The sequence below is a fragment of the Corythoichthys intestinalis genome, chromosome 3, assembly GCF_030265065.1.
Source record: "Corythoichthys intestinalis isolate RoL2023-P3 chromosome 3, ASM3026506v1, whole genome shotgun sequence".
Taxonomy (NCBI): Eukaryota; Metazoa; Chordata; class Actinopteri; order Syngnathiformes; family Syngnathidae; genus Corythoichthys; species Corythoichthys intestinalis.
This window is the reverse complement of record NC_080397.1, coordinates 13,338,965-13,355,421: the sequence shown is the minus strand read 5'-3', so window position 1 is coordinate 13,355,421 and position 16,457 is coordinate 13,338,965. Positions and strand designations below refer to the sequence as shown.

Here is a 16,457-nt window from a genome sequence, read left to right as displayed (position 1 = left end):
GTGTATTAGCAAGGCCAACCCAGCCTATACACAGACTATGCACCTGCCAAGGGCCCCTGACCACAAGGGGGCTCCCAGTCTGGCAACCTCATTTTACACGTTGTTAATAGAGCATCGTGAATAATGTGGCGCGCATTGCCATTTATCCATGCAAACATCCATTTTCTTGTCATTACATGTCATTTGGGGTGAAAAGTTTGAAGTATGCAGTGCAACAAAATGTGATTAATATACAAAATATGGACGTATAGGTTGGATTGCATGTATGGGTTCCACAGTACACTGTGACGAAATACTTGGCCAAAAATATGGCCCCCTTGGCATTATTTTGCTTAGGGCCCCCAAATGGCCTGGGCCGGCCCTGTGTATTAGTATCGGTAAAAGTATTTCTAATCCCTTCGAAAGAATGGATGTAAATATTTCATAGTCTGTATTTAAAACACTTATTGGGCGATAACTGCTACAATTTAATATATCCTTCCCTTCTTTTGGCAGTATTGATATTACTGATTCCCTCCATGAATTTGGTATTTCCTTATTTTCCATAACCCAGTTAAATGTTTTCAACAAAGTTGGTATCAGGTAGATCTCCATTATTTTGTACCATTCAGGACCAAATCCGTCAGATCCCGCCATTTTTCCATTTTTTTAACCTCCTAATAGCCCAGTGAATCTCTTCTTTTGTGATTGCGGCTAGGATTTATTCAGGTTTTTGAATGTGTTTGTACATGGTCTTGTATGACTGAGTTACTGCCTAAACCAGGGTTATCGGCTAAATGCAAATGTGCTCAGTGTTTCCAATAAGTGATTGATTATCCAAATTATTTTGATACTTATTTCCACTTGACGTGCAAAACGCATATGGTGTCAAATTTGTCAAGATGGACGACTCAGAATTCATCACACTCCATGTAGCTGTGACTCAGCTGAGAAAAACTGTGCAACGTGCGAACCAAACACGAGTCAGAGCTGCTAGGGCGCATAACATGTTTTGTTTTGTTCAAGGTAGAATCTAAATGAGCTGCCGGCTCTCAGATCCAGCAGTTTGATGCCTGACAAAACCACAAATTGGATATATAAATGGTGATGAGACGACATGAGAAGGAGCAGCTGATCAAGCAAAAACACCTGAAAGGTGGCTGACAAGGTACGGTGACACCCTGTCATCAGCACCGCGGTGTTTCACCATTGTGGCCATGGCTGTCACACGTCTGCAGTCGGTATGAAGGTGCAGACAGCTGTAACGAAGACAAAAGCCCCTACCTCTAAATTGTTCAGCGTGTTACTGCATTGCCTAAGAGCTTAGAGTGCTACCGAGCACCCATCCATCACTGTTGCTTAAATGTAGGATGAATAGGGATGAGATGAGGGGAATGAGAACAGCTTAATGCATAATTGATGATAGTTGTAAATACTCAAAGGTGGGGTGGAAATATGTGTAGGGTTATTGACAATGTGCATTTCTGCCATACGCTAGCTTGAAATAGTCATTTTATAGTGATACATTAAGAATTTCAGTAGAGTGAAATAGGACGTCGGTGTAATAAAACATAAACTTATTTAGTAATTAATTATGTGTTTACAACATGTTTGGAAAAGCATAGTTTGTGAGACAACACATCAGGTGTGCTTGCCAGAAAAAAGAAGTGGCCCGTACGGGGATCGAACCCGCGACCTTGGCGTTATTAGCACCACGCTCTAACCAACTGAGCTAACCGGCCGTGCTGTCCGAAATAGAAATATTTGATTTAAATCACTGATCTGCCGAGTTTACCGAATTGTTCACGTTCACACTAGGACTGTTTGGTCCGTTTTAAATGAACCGGAGTTCTTTTTCTCAGATAGTCCGCTTCGTTTTGTAAATGTGAACGCGCATCCAAACTCCTAACAAACGAACTCTGGTCAAATTGTAGGTCTGGTCAAATTGTAGGTCTTTGGTCCTCTTTAAGCACACCCATCTTAGCTTGTGAATGCAACTGGAGCAGGGTGCACTTTTGCTTTATGCGCAGCGTTACAGTGTGGAGTTGTGATGCTCCAAGGTGTGACGGTACACGCAGGGCATCCTTGGAAGCAGAAGTAGAGCGCACGCGCTATTTAAAATCAACAGTAGCAAGATGACAGACGCACCATGGGCAAATGTTGTTCTGCTGCTAAGTAGTTGCATTTGATACAAAGAATCAGATACTCAGAATTGCTGTACTTATCGTGTGAGAGTGACATAAGCCGAGACAGACTGACCCTTTTGGGGTGGCTGTTTGGTGAGTCTTGCTCTCCTGGAAGTGGCTACAATTGACAGTCCAAAAAGTCACAAAAGTGAGAGCGATTGCATGCCTGTGTGACTTGGGGCACCACGCAGTTCCCTTTCGTGTTTTAATTCACCCTGATGCATTTTTCATATGCTCCAGTTCGCTCGGGTCGGTAGAGAGCGTCCTGCGCTGGCCGAGCGGTGACTTGCTATTTTTTTTTTTCTTTAAAACATACATGCATACAAACAACTGCTGAACAAAATAGTCAGTTGAGAAGAAAAATGACACATACAGATGCACGGTTATACTATCATTGCATAATAAACGACGGTAATTTAAAAAAAACTATATAGTTTAACATGTCAAAATAATGCTTTGCTACATTATGCAGCATCACAGCACCACACTGTGACACTCTACGCTCCCTCCCCTCCCAGGAGAGAGGTATTTCCTCTTCTATTTGTCCAATCAATGAGTGCGCCTTTCGTCCACGTGATGCTACTCGGAAAGTTCGGTTGGTGCAGTGTGAATGCTGAACTTTTTCCAACAACTCATATGCAAGTTTTGCTGCGAGATAGCTCTCCAAATGGACTCTGGTCCTCTTGGTCTAAGTTGAAAGCGCCCAATTTATTAGTGAATCCCGGTACAGCCAATATTTTCATGTTACTGTATTAATTGGTGTTCATTCATAAGGTGCAATCAATACAAGAAAAATGTTTGTCATCTTTATTTCATACTGAATGTGGACACCAAAGATCTTCTGGGGGTTGTGATACAGAGTTGCCTTGAGTTTGAAATGATTCCATGTGGCTTAAGATGATAGATGGATGATATACATTTTTTTTTATCATTTGCTTGTTTGATTGTTTTGTAAACGAGGCACTGGAGCAATATTCAGGATGAAGAATCAAGCTGTGAATGGAAGTCCTTCAATCGATGATCCCCATTTCTTTCAGCATGCTCCATAAGTACCTGCATGAAAATGAAACACATGAACTCAGTGTTATTGATGGTGATAGACTTCAACTCATGTGCCTCCTTACATCCTTATGTGAATTTAAAGGTGCTATACGGAGTTTGTCACTTTTTAGTCGCGACTGCCACCTCCGGCCTTAAGCGAAACTGCAGTCTGTGTTAAGCTTGTGCCTGGTGTGCATCCTTCTACGAGCATGAACAAAAAGTGACGAGCGTTTGGCCCATCAAGTCGGCATCAGAAATGTGAAACCAGCAACGTGATTGTTTACTCTAAGTAGCAAGTCTTAGGTGGGTTAGATAAGTAGCTTAGAAAAGTGATTTTGCCACTTTTTCTCGGTGAAACAGCATTGCTGCCGTGGGTTCGCGTGTGTATGTGCACAAGGAAGAAAAAGGGCATTTTTGGGCAGTCTCAGTTAAAATGTCAGGGCTCTGTGTACTTATCAAGGCATGTATGGAGTAGAAAGGTATTTTAAATCAACACTCCGTACAGTACCTTTAAATGTGTTTTTCACTAGTAGACGTCCAATCCATTTGAACAGGGAGGGAACCAAATGGATTGGACGTATAGTGGCATCAATGGCAGCCAGTGAGTTAAAAGTAAAGAAAGTGGCTATGTTTGAAAAATTGTGGATGCTAGTGTGCTTTACATGAATGAGCTCCTGGTCGTTCTTGAAATGCAGGTGCCTTAGAAGATACCAGCTGGCCACATGCACCACTGTCACTGGAAGTTCTCGAGAGGGGACATAAACCAGCTTTTCCAAAAGTCGTCTGGTTTCCCTGCAGACCACACAAACTCTATCAATGAACAATCGTGTTTCAAGCCGAGGATTTGAAAGTAACCTTTCGTTGCGTGAGGAAAACCTTACCTGGCAGCCATCTTGGTGGCAAACTGTAAGAGAGCCTGGAAGAGGAGTGCCACGGGGGAAGAGCCTAGTTTCAAGGCCTCTGTCGTAGCTTGTAGAACCAGATCCTTCCAGTCGTTTCCAGGAACACCTGCCTGAAAATTCCACATGGAGACACGTAAAAAATCACTGTCCTGTCATTTTCTGTCACGGGGATAACTCCTCATCTTGTTGACTTTCTGTTTGACCCTCAGCTGTTTGTCTTTTATCTTTTCTGTCTCACGGCATGTGTAGCTTCGTGTATGAAAACAAACACCTACTTACCATGCAGGGCCTCAGTGCCAGCAGGGCGAGACGCAGCAAGCTGGCTACTTGACTGCTGTGCAGGCCGATTTGGGAGGCGAGCTGCAAACTCTGTCTGAGTGCCATGATTGCCTGTACCAGTAGACCCTGGCTGATGTACACCGTGGCTAACCACTAGTTAGAAAACATTGGAACAAGGGTGTTAAATTCATCTTTGTCACATGACACATAGAATTTTCTTTCTGGGCTATTAAATCTGCCAAATAGGGCATCCACGATTAAACAACTGATTGACTATCAGATGAAATGACAACTAATTAATTTATGAGAGACATCGTCGACATAAAAATTCTCTGAATCCTCCTGACAGCAAGCACTGAATGACAAAAGGTTCTAGCGGTCATTTGGGATTCATAGAGCCGTAGTTAGCTTTCATTTTAAATTATAGTACTTTTAAAAAATGTATTTACATTTTCAAATTTAAAAATAAAAATTGAATTAAAATAATGAAATGGAATATTCTTTTATCATTTTTTTTTTTTTTTGGTTTATTAGTTAAAACAAAGTAAATATGTATTTGTATTTATTTATATATTTGTTTTATTTCCCCCTCAATACTGTATATGGCGGAAAACACTCAGGTGACTTGAAGTTCTGCTCTGAGACCCCCAATTTGACCAAATTTCAAATTGTACTATATGCATGTGTGATACGTCATTGGAAATCTTAAAATCTCTTAAAATTTTCAGGGGGAAGAAAAATTTTGAACTGGGGGGCATTAAAAAAAAAAAAAAAATTATAACAGCAAAACCCTAACTGGAGGCGAGAGCACGCGAGAGCAGAATTAAAGACACCATGATTTTAACGAGATATTATCGTGTACTTACCTCGTTTTGATCCAAAAACTTCATGTGTCACCGAGTGTCAAGACATAGATGTGAATTGCCACAGCTGGATTTTTGGGAGATTTTATGGGTGAAACATGGTAATATAACAAGGGTCGCGATGCAGAAATCGCAGACATCAAGGAGTAGTCGAGATGTTCTTTTTCATATATTTACCCCTTAAAATGTTTTTTTAAAACATTTTCTTTTTTTGGATCGATTATTTATCATCTAACATATTGGGGAAAATGCGACAGTAACAAAAAAAATACAATTAATCGATAGTTATGAGGTAGATATCCGTGACTTTTTTACAGACGCCATTTTTTTCATTGTGACGTAATTTGTTTAAAAGTGTAAAATATGCGAGTGAATCATTTTTAAGTTTTTTTTTTTTTTTAAACGAAATATTAGACATCAATAAATGATTCTTCGATAAAAATGACAGACATTTTGATTATTAAATATATTATTTTTATGGCTGGGTTGAAACAAAAGCGGTTGCGCGACATCTGTAAACGGGGGTTTCCAGGGCAAAAGAGACAAATTAAAAATAGTTCGGGGGCTTAATGCGCCATGAATCTGCTATGGCAGCATATAGACACATTGTTCTATCTAACACAACAGTTCTTTTGGCTTAAAATACAGTAGTTTATTTTAAAGAGGAGTGCAAGAGCAGAAACTGCTTTTTCAGTCTTGTCTCTGTTTTCCGCCATATACATTTTCAATTTAAGAAAAAGTGTATCTATCCACTTTATTAACTAAAAAAGTTATTTAAAAACTATATTCTTTTTATTTTACATTTGTAAAGCATATTTATTCATATTTTCCTTTTAAAAAAGAAAAAAAAAAAAAAACAGTAAATATTTTTTGAATTCTGGAAGTCCTAGATCTTTCATTGAGGACTTCAGCAACTGTATTTAATTTAAGCTGAAGATAAAGTCATGATTAACTCATTCGCTGCAATTGACGTTCACTGGTAACAAACTAATTTAAATCCATTGCAGAAAGGTGAAAAGAGCCACGTGACTGGATGTCTATCGTCATCAATAGCTAACAATAAACTTTTGTGGGCCACAGAAAATGACATAGCTGGTTAGATCTGCTTTGATACCTGTGCATTAGAAAGTCAAGCAAAAAATCAAGTTTCCTTTTTGGAAAAAAAAAAAAAAAAAAGGAAAAGTAATACTAAATGAATGTGAATAATGAGGCCATTTTGCTTGAAATCCAGTTTTGCTTGAAATGACAATGATTGCTCATTCTTACATGCCACGCTGCAATATTGTGTGGGTTCAACATCACAGCATTATTAAGCTGCTCCAGGACAGATTCGGAGAGGAAAGTACTATCTTTGGCTTCAAGGAGACGCTGGCACTGTACTTGTCTAAGTGACAACATCACTGCTGGATGCTCTGGTGACACTTTCAACACCTGGAACAAAGTGTAGCATCCAATGACACTGTCTGTAATAAGTCAGGCGTAAAATATAGTAAATGATTGGAATGTGAGTGAATATACCTGTGAGCAGAGTGCTTCTGCTTGCTCAAGTTGACCACTCAGCATGAGACCACTAACTGCCTGTTGTAGTACCCATCCTTCCAGAGATTCTGCTAGGGGGCGCTCTATCCCCTGAACTTCTTGCACTGTGATACAAAAGTCTTGCGTTAGCTGTGGCTTTACATATATATAAATTACACTTTTAGTTAAATATAAAATGGTGAAATAAGATTGTAAATTTAAAAAATATATGCAGTAAGGAGCAGAAGCATTTGCACCCCTTGTGATTTTGCAAGTACACCCACTTAGAAAATAGGTAGCTGTCTGAAATTTCAATCATAGAAGCATTTCCACTTCTAGAGACATAATTTAAAAAAATCCGGAACTCGCATAGTCTGATTTTTCAATAATTTATCTGTAATTTACTGGGGTTCATAAGTATGTGTACCCCTGAGAAAATCAGTGCTAATACTTAGCGCAAAAGCCTTTGTTTGCAATTACAGAAGTCAGACGCTTTCTGTAGTTCTTCACCAGGTTTTCACATATGGAGACAGGGATTTTGGCACATTCCTCCACACAAATCTTCTCTAGATCTGTCAGGTTTCAGGGCTGTCGCAGCCACCCCTTGGTCAGCCTGGCTGTGTGCTTCGTATAATTTTCATGTTGGAAGATCCAGCAACGACTCATCTTCAAGTCTCTGATTGAGGGAAATAGGTTGTGGCTCATAATCTGACGATACATTTCCCCATTCGTCCTCTGCTTTATACAGTACAGTCATCCTGGCCCCTTTGCCGAAAAGCAGCCTCAAAGCATGAGGTTTCCACCCGCATACTTCACAGTGGGGATGGTGTTCTTGAGATTGTACTCATCCTTCTTTTTCCTCCACACACGACGTGTAGTTTGCACCAAAAAGTTCTACTTTGGTCTCATCTGACCACATGACTTTCTCCCTGGCAAACTTCAGACGGGCCTTCACATGCATGCATGATTTTAAACCATTGCACCGTAGAGTTCTACTGACAGTAGCACTTGAAACTGTGCATCCAGCTCTCTTCGGGTCATTGACCAGCTCCTGCTGTGTAGTTTTAGGCTGAGCCCTCACTTTTCTCATCATGAGTGCTGCCCCGCGAGGAGAGATTTTACATGGAGCCCCAGTCCGCGATAGATTATAAATCATGTTAAGCCTTTTCCATTTTCGAACAATTGCTGCAACTGCTGCTTTTCAATTGTCCCATAGCCTTTTCCAGCTTTGTAGAGTTGGATTATGGCCGACAGTGAGGTGCACAGGTGACAATTATTAGCTCAAACTGATGATGGGTAGGTGGCTACTTATGGGGTAAAGGTGGATTTTTTTTAAGGTAGACGGGCAACATTTTGGGTGTCATAATTATTGCTGATTCTCAGGGGTACAAATACTTATGAACCCCAGTAAATTACAAATAAATTATTTTTAAAAAATCATACAATGTGAGTTCCAGATTTTTTTCCCTAGATTATCTCTCTATAAGTGGAAATGCATCTATGATTGACATTTTAGACCTCTACCTATTCTCTAAGTGGGTGAACTTGCAAAATCACAATGGGTAGAAATACTTCTGCTCCTCACTGTATATATACGTCATCAGCCTTCATGATATGATCCAGGAATTAAAAGACTGCTTTAATACACGCCGCGTCCCGGTTAAGTCCCGTACATTATACTTGGATGCGACCCGATTCATGTCCGTGTCATTCGACCCAAGATATTACTTTCAGACATAAGGGCTACTCGCTTAATCCCGGAACTTAACCGGAGTTCAGCGTATGTCTGAAAGGTGCTAGTGTCTCGTTCAGCCACCTCTCAGCATTGAATACAGTAGAGTATCTTATTTTTTACTTAATTTTATTAATATGATGTCTAACGCTTGTTTTGGGATAGTTATTTTGAGATTTAGGGGGTATTTATGGGTACTTAAAGGGTTAATTCTGATTAAATCACAATTTTGGGTCACCAGCGTAGGAACAAAACTCGTTCGTAACCCAGGGACAACCTCTATATATAACATTTTATACATATATGTAAGTTTCAAGTTTAAGATGATTACCTTTGTAATCACTCATAAATATTTCAAATTTAAGCTGATTACCTTTGTAATCACTCATAAATCAATATTTGCAAACATCAGCTTTTGCTTTGCAAACTTTATATTGTTACATGATACTCATAGTGAACGTTTCTCAGCACATAAGTTTTGTTTCCAAGGCACATTTAAAGCAAAAATAATGATCCCAGGGTAATATGATAGTAAATAACATGGGATTCGTATATGAATCGACTCATCAAAAAAATAATTGTTAATTAATGGTAAATGGTGTCAGCTAATAAAAAAAAACATTTTTGGCACAAGAATCGATTCATGAGTGCACAAGTCTTCATTTTTATCCCAAATGCCTCCCTCCCTATCTAATACAGCTAAATAATAAAACTCATACCTTTCTCAGAAACTACCGACATGAGGGTTTGCTCTAGTCCTTGCCTGCGAGCAACTGAGCCAGAGAGATAACAGGAAGTGTTTTCTGTGTGACATGCAGCCATTAATCCTGCCCACGCTGCTGGATCGTCTGCATGTTGAGGAGACATTGTTCTATCACTGGCACCTTCCAAAACGCAAGTACTCGGTACATGCAAAAATTCTTCTTAGAGACACATATTAAATCCAATGCTTTGGGCTTCTGAATGAGCATTTGTAAGTTACCAGGACAGAGCAACACAGCTCTCTGCATGGTCTTCAAGGCATTCCTATGAGAATCCTCTCCAGAGTGTCGCCCAGAGGCCAGTTGGTTCACACCACTGTAGAGCAGCGCCCTCTACAGATTGAAATCGTTATATTTTGCAAACACATCAAAGCAGACAATGCTAATGGGTTCCTACATTGACAGCAATAGACATTAATTCCATTTTAACTGCAATGGCTGATATGGAATGGTCATGTTTCAGTGCCATTCACGGTGATCGATGTCCATTCCGTTAGGACTGGGCTCAAGGGCAGATATCCCCGCCCCCCTCCTCATAGTAAGCTGCCAATAATTTGGGACACAATAAGTATTTTTAAGCTGTACACTTAAATTAAAGAAAAATCTATTCAGTTCTCATTTTAATCTCGCAATAATGTTCTATTTGAATACTCTTTCTCTCACCCCTCCTTTCTCTAAAAATGGTTTAGTCCCCTCAACATGTGAGAGGATGAAATCCGTACCGTCTGCTTTCTGCATAAGTGCCTATAGCGCACCGCTGCAGGACTGGGAGACACATCCACTCACAAACACAGATAGTCACGCAAGTTCTAAAACATCGCATGAACTAAAATCTCGACGTTCTGACTATCTGCCTAATTTCTCCTGCATTGTTCAAAGGTTTAATCTCCATTACTAACTTCTGTTAAACTAAGCTAAAAGCTAATAATAGCTAAGCATAAGGTGACAATCATAGACAGACAGGAGAGAAGAGAGGAGCTGCCTGTAATTATACGTATATTTCTGTCACTCTAAACAGTTAACTCTCTGGATGGTGATATCAGAAAAATGTCAGATTTTTTTTTCTTTTTCAGATTTTAGATTTATTTCCAGGAAGGATTTATTATATTACAAGGTATTGATGTAATTGATGCAATCGAATGATCACTGCCCGACCCTCCCGGTCCAAATGGATTGGACGTCTATCGCTGTGAATGGCATGAATAATCTATGAAATAACATTAATGCCGTTAAAACAGTAGGAAGGCTGTTAATCTGTCTGGTTTGATTTTTTTTATATTTTTAATATATTAAGTTATTGTGTGGTCAATGTAAAAACACTATATTTTGGGGCAGATTTGGTTAATCTCCTACCATCAATGAATTAAAATAGAGCACACTATGATGACACTGTAAGTAATTCTACCTTTCCCAGAGTCATACTAGAGAGACAGGCGACACGTCCAGCAATCGCTCCCCCCTGTAAAAAAAACAAAAAAACAGCAGCATGACATCACCTTCAAGCATAATACAGCATAATGTGTGTTTGCTTATATCTCACATTTGCCTTCCTAGGGTAGTACTGGGGTACCAGTTTGGACAATAGTGACCACAAAGAAGAGTTCCCCGGATAGCTGGAAGTACCCACAAGAAGTTAGTTAACAGGTACAGTAAAACACTATCTCAAAGTACAACTCACCTGTGTACAGCTTTGGAGGCCTCTCTTTGCACTGCACTGTAGTTACCCTGCAGCGCTAGTAAGGTGCAGGTGAGAAGACAACGCTGCTCAATAACCGTCGCACAGGACGAGCCTTGTTTAAGCAGCTCGGTGCGGGCAGCAGAGGCTAGCGTCGTATCATTGTGGACCAAACCGAGAGCGCATAAACACAGAAGCGACTCCGGTACTGGTTCTTTCAACATGGAGCTGCGAAGATGAATGCATTTTATTTGATTTGATTTGATTTGACAGACTATCTCACTGGAAATTGCGGCTATAGTGGACTTACCATTTAAACAGCAGCGTCTTGGCAGAGTCAACATTGCCCTGCTGGTGCTGCAGCAACGAAAGAGCTGTCAACACATACGCTGTCTCCTTTTCACTCGAGGCCGCAGTCAGTGCACGCTCATATGCTGCGAAGAACATAAGCATATTACAGTCATATATAACTCATTAGCTGTCAATGGCACTGAAACATGAGCATTCATAGCCTGATGTCTATCGTTGTCAATGGCAGGGAATGATTTTATAGAGCAAGTTACTATTTTTGGTAATTTAACAAACTTAACTTTCATATTATTATGATTACAAAATTATGTGAATATTTCTTAATGATTGTAGTATTTTTTAGATTTATTAATAAACACAGTTAGAGATTAACTTAAAAAAAAAATCACTAGAAAATACAATTTCTTCAATTTTTAATTCTATTTTTTAAATAAAAAAACACTAAAATGGGTAAAACTGTGAATACTCACTGTCTTAATGTCTCTTTAATTTTTTTTCCAAAAATGTATAATATAGTAATACACTTTTTTTTTTTTTTTTTTTTTTTTTTTTTAAAATATTTATTTATTTATTTAATTAAAATTTTTAGAAAACGGGGAAAAGTAAATCTATACTCCTTAATTTTCTTTCTGTGGGGATGCTCTCCTTTACTGGTGAGTAAATTCTCACCGGTCACTTTTTGTATATTTTGGGTCACTTCTTGTTGATTTTGGGGCATTTCAGGGTCACTTCCCATTACTTTTGTGGCATTTCCATGAGAAATAAACCGGTTTTCCGCCAATAACATACAAGTTTTTTATATTCATAGTCCTTAAATTAATAAACCTAAAAAGGTTAACCCACAAGTGCTTAATTTTGGTAGTTTAAAAAACTTTGGGCACAATATTAACGTTTGGTCTACAAGTATGGCCTAAAACCTAATGTCCTCATATATGGATGCAAGGTCACTTCTTGTTAAGTTTGGGGCATTTCAGGGTCACTTCCCGTTACTTTTGTGGCATTTCCATGAGAAATAAACTGGTTCTCCGCCAATAACATACAAGTTTTTTTTATATTCATAGTCCTTAAATTAATAAGCCTAAAAAGGTTAACCCACAAGTGCTTAATTTTGGTAGTTTAAAAAACTTTGGCCACAATATTAACGTTTGGTCTACAAGTATGGCCTAAAACCTAATGTCCTCATATATGGACGCAAGGTCACAATTGTAGTGATACTATAAAAATTGTAGATTTTATATTTATATTATTTATATATTTATAGGAATTATTACATTTATAAAAAAATAATAAGCAATAAAATTTAAACTACCGTAATAAATATAGAAATACACTATCGACCCTAATAACAGTCTAAAGTTCATTATTTATATATTTTTTATCTCATAGTATTTAAATGGTTGGTACTCACTGCTGAAGCTGTCTTGTATGAGCCCCGCTTTGCAGTAGGCTAGAGCCAGCCCTGACAGATCACTAAGCTCCTCCAGTGGAGTGGTGTTATAACAACGGACTGCCTCTTCCCACCGACCACAAGCACTTTGGGAGATACAGTAGAATTGCTTTTGTTTGGTATGGTAGGACAATAGTGAATAGAGGTGCTGTCAGTAAACCCTCGACAGCAGTGATCCCCAACCACCGGGCCGGAGACAGGGACTGGTCCTTGGCTTACTTGCTACCGGGCTTCAGAGAAATAATAATTTGTTAATGACCGCAATCTGGCCTGTGCCTCTTTACTAATCCGAGGAGAGATTTGTGAACATCGCCCTTTAAGTGGTTGACCGCCATTACTGGGGTGTTTGCACACCTATTGACTAATCTGGGTACATTCTTAGATACTTCGCTCTTTAGTGGTTAGCTGCCATCACTGGGGTGTTTGCACACCCATAGCAGCCCATCGTCAGTCAATGTAAACAGGAATGTTAGCTGCTGTTGGCTGTGTGCTGCGGGCGGCGACGTCTTTGGACAGCTTTTTTAACGGGAAAAGGCCACCTGCTGAGCCAGAAGAGGAGCCTACAGCCAAGTCTATTCTGCATAATGTGTGGCTAAAAGCTAGCAAACGAGGCAACAAAAGTGAATGCACTGAGAGGATCATACCTCGTGGCGAACCGTATGTCTAAAGCCAAGAAACCTTTACAATTGGAGAAGAACTCATTATGCTTGTGACCAAGGATATTTATCGTCAAGTTTTAGGAGAGGCAGCTGTTAAAAAAGGTTGATTTATTGTATAGTGAGGTACAATTTCCCAGCACTAATGTTCGTATTTAGCCCAGTCGTGTTATTTTATATTTACCCTTAGTTTCGCACTATAAGGTGTACCTGACTATAAGCTGCCACCCACCAAAATTTGACACGAAAATGTCATTTGTCCGTAGATAAGCCGCACTGGACAATAAGCCGCATTATGAGATATTTACACTAAAAGATATCAACCAGTGACACTTTATTTGACTGAGGCATCATAAGACTGTCATAAGACCAAATGAACCACCATTGCTTCAAGAAGCTTCAATTTGGCCATCACTGTTCTCTTGGGGAAGACAGTCAACCTCTGCTGCCATCTGCTGTCAACACTGTTATCGTCCAACATTCCTCCTAGCATGCATTGCAGCGCTACAAATGTAAATACATAAAAATTCATGTTCTGTATTAATGATTTCTTCAGTTACGGTTCTAGTTGTTTCATTAATTGCTAGTTATGGAATTTGGTAACACTTTATTTGACAGTGGCGCCATAAGACTGTCGTAAAACCATCATAATTATGACATGACACTGCCATGAGCATTAATGAATGCTTATGACATATGTCATTTTGTGTCATCCGGCAAATTATATCCCTTTTGAATGGATGTAAAAGATCCAAGCTGGACATAAATGGATTTAGTGAAATAATTTGCCAGATGACACTTAATGACATCTGTAATAAGCATTCATTAATGGCCAATATAATGTCATGTCATAATTATGACGGCCTTATGGCGGTCTTACGATGCCGCTGTCATTGTGTTACCTATTAACCCAAATAAATCAACAAATAAGCCGCACTGGACTATAAGGCACAGGATTCAAAATGAGGGAGAAAAGTAGCGGTTTATAGTCCGAAAATTACAGTACTATAATTTTCTGCCACACATTGCCGGTCTGTGAAAAAAAAGGCACACATCATACCAGTCCGTGGTGAAAAAAATGTTGGGGACCACTGCTGTAGAGTACTAGAATTTCTTACCATAAAGCACGAGCGTAGTTGCTTCGAGCAAAAAAAAGTTGTTCGGTGAGCGATTTGGAATCAAGCAGCTCAATGGCACTGAAGAAAAGAAAATTTATAAACTTCATCATGAAATGTTTTTTTCCGTCATACCTTTGATAAGCTTGCACAGCCTGTCTCTTCAGCTGGAGATGCTCGTTCAGAAATCCCAACATGATAAAGGCATCAACATCTGACTGGATTCGTTCTGGAAAGAACAAAGACATTTCACAAGGCCATCTACATGACCCAAGTATACTCTGTAGACTTTCATAGCGTACCAGTGTACTTTGTGAGTGCCACCTGGGCTGCAGTGATGGCATTCATCTGGACTATGTTGTAACGGTACACCTCAGAGTCTCTCTTGCTTTTATCTAGCAGGGTGGAACAAACCCAATGGGCGTAACCTTTTACTCCCTCCGTCTAGATGAAGGTGAGTGATCAGGAAGAAAGGGGGGAAAAAAGACAAACGCAGTAAAGGCTAAGTGTATGTTTTGTACATTTTCAAAGTCATTTTTTAGAGAGTTGTGGTCACGTACATGTGTGCTAAGTTCAGTGGTGTGTCTGAAAAGATCCATGGTTTCATCGCTTCCCACTGCTTCTGCAATCAGTGCCTGTCAGGAAGGCCCAAAAAAATAAACAAAAACACACTTCTGTACTTACCCAAAAATTAAAGGCAAACTATTGTAATTAAGGGCAGGGCTCTTATGCGATAACGACAGTTAATAATTTAGAAAAATAAAAACATGTAAAAAATAATAACACATTTTTAATTGCAATCTGCGTTCCAAGCAACACGGAACCTTTGTTCTCAAATGTAGCTCACACTGCTGGCCAAGAGTATTGGCACCCCTGCAATTCTGTTAGATAATGCTCGATTTCTCCCAGAAAATGATTCCAATTACAAATGCTTTGGTAGTAATATCTTTATTTATTTTGCTTGCAATGAAAAACCACAAAAGAGAATGGGAAAAAAATTAAATCATTATCATTTTACACAAAACTCCAAAAATGGGCCAGACAAAAGTATTGGCACCCTTTGAAAAATCATGTGATGCTTCTCTAATTTGTGTAATTAACAGCAGATGTTACTTACCTGTGGCACATAACAGGTGGTGGCAATAACTAAATCACACTTGCAGCCAGTTAAAATGGATTAAAGTTGACTCAACCTCTGTGCTGTGTCCTTGTGTGTACCACATTGAGCATAGAGGAAAGAAAGAAGACCAAAGAACTGTCTGAGGACTTGAGAAGCAAAATTGTGAGAAGGCATGGGCAATCTCAAGGCTACAAGTCCATCTCCAAAGACCTGAATGTTCCTGTGTTTACCGTGCGAAGTGTCATCAGTGTAAAGCCCATGGCACTGTAGCTAACCTCCCTAGATGTGGACGGAAAAGAAAAATTGACAACAGATTTCAACGAAAGATTGTGCGGGCGATGAATAAAGAACATCGACTAACATCCCAACAAGTTCAAGCTGTCCTGCAGTCCGAGGGTACAACAGTGTCAACCTGTACTATCCGTCGGCGTCTGAATAAAAAGGGACTCTATGGTAGAATACCCAGGAAGACCCCACGTCTGACCCAGAGACATAAAAAAGCCAGGCTGGAGTTTGCCAAAACTTACCTGAGAAAGCCAAAAATGTTTTGGAAGAATGTTCTCTCGTCAGATGAGACAAAAGTAGAGCTTTTTGGGAAAAGGCATCAACATAGAGTTTACAGGGAAAAAACAAGGCCTTCAAAGAAAAGAACACGGTCCCCACAGTCAAACATGGCGGAGGTCCCCTGTTGTTTTGGGGTTGTTTTCCTACCTCTGGCACTGGACTGCTTACACGTGTGCATGGCATTGTGAAGTCTGAAGACTACCAACAAAGTTTGCAGCATAACAAAAGTGTGAGAAAGCTGGGTCTCCCTCACAGGTAATGGGTCTTCCAGCAGTACAATGCACTAGAAAATGGTTTGAGAGAAAGCACT

The 16,457-nt window shown here is 39.5% G+C and overlaps 1 protein-coding gene and 1 non-coding gene across 4 annotated transcripts in view; both read right to left on the bottom strand.

Annotated features, from left to right (window-relative positions):
• Nucleotides 1-1,647: 1,647 nt before the first annotated feature.
• trnai-aau (transfer RNA isoleucine (anticodon AAU)) lies at nucleotides 1,648-1,721 on the bottom strand. The gene has a single exon. It is a non-coding gene; the product is annotated as a tRNA-Ile (tRNA).
• A 1,225-nt stretch (nucleotides 1,722-2,946) lies between these two features.
• Nucleotides 2,947-16,457, bottom strand: part of skic3 (SKI3 subunit of superkiller complex) — a 33,977-nt gene continuing 20,466 nt past the window's right edge. For all 3 annotated transcript variants that reach the window (XM_057832635.1, XM_057832633.1, XM_057832634.1), the window contains 17 exons: nucleotides 15,024-15,098; nucleotides 14,766-14,907; nucleotides 14,599-14,692; nucleotides 14,467-14,544; nucleotides 12,654-12,778; nucleotides 11,247-11,370; nucleotides 10,940-11,164; nucleotides 10,802-10,874; nucleotides 10,667-10,720; nucleotides 9,483-9,594; nucleotides 9,220-9,348; nucleotides 6,769-6,893; nucleotides 6,517-6,681; nucleotides 4,388-4,540; nucleotides 4,088-4,218; nucleotides 3,869-3,998; nucleotides 2,947-3,218 (listed from right to left, as the gene is read on the bottom strand). In XM_057832635.1, coding sequence (XP_057688618.1) covers nucleotides 3,141-3,218; nucleotides 3,869-3,998; nucleotides 4,088-4,218; nucleotides 4,388-4,540; nucleotides 6,517-6,681; nucleotides 6,769-6,893; nucleotides 9,220-9,348; nucleotides 9,483-9,594; nucleotides 10,667-10,720; nucleotides 10,802-10,874; nucleotides 10,940-11,164; nucleotides 11,247-11,370; nucleotides 12,654-12,778; nucleotides 14,467-14,544; nucleotides 14,599-14,692; nucleotides 14,766-14,907; nucleotides 15,024-15,098 — 2,013 coding nt within the window. In that variant the 3' untranslated portion in view covers nucleotides 2,947-3,140. The remainder of the gene's footprint in view (nucleotides 3,219-3,868; nucleotides 3,999-4,087; nucleotides 4,219-4,387; nucleotides 4,541-6,516; nucleotides 6,682-6,768; nucleotides 6,894-9,219; nucleotides 9,349-9,482; nucleotides 9,595-10,666; nucleotides 10,721-10,801; nucleotides 10,875-10,939; nucleotides 11,165-11,246; nucleotides 11,371-12,653; nucleotides 12,779-14,466; nucleotides 14,545-14,598; nucleotides 14,693-14,765; nucleotides 14,908-15,023; nucleotides 15,099-16,457) is intronic.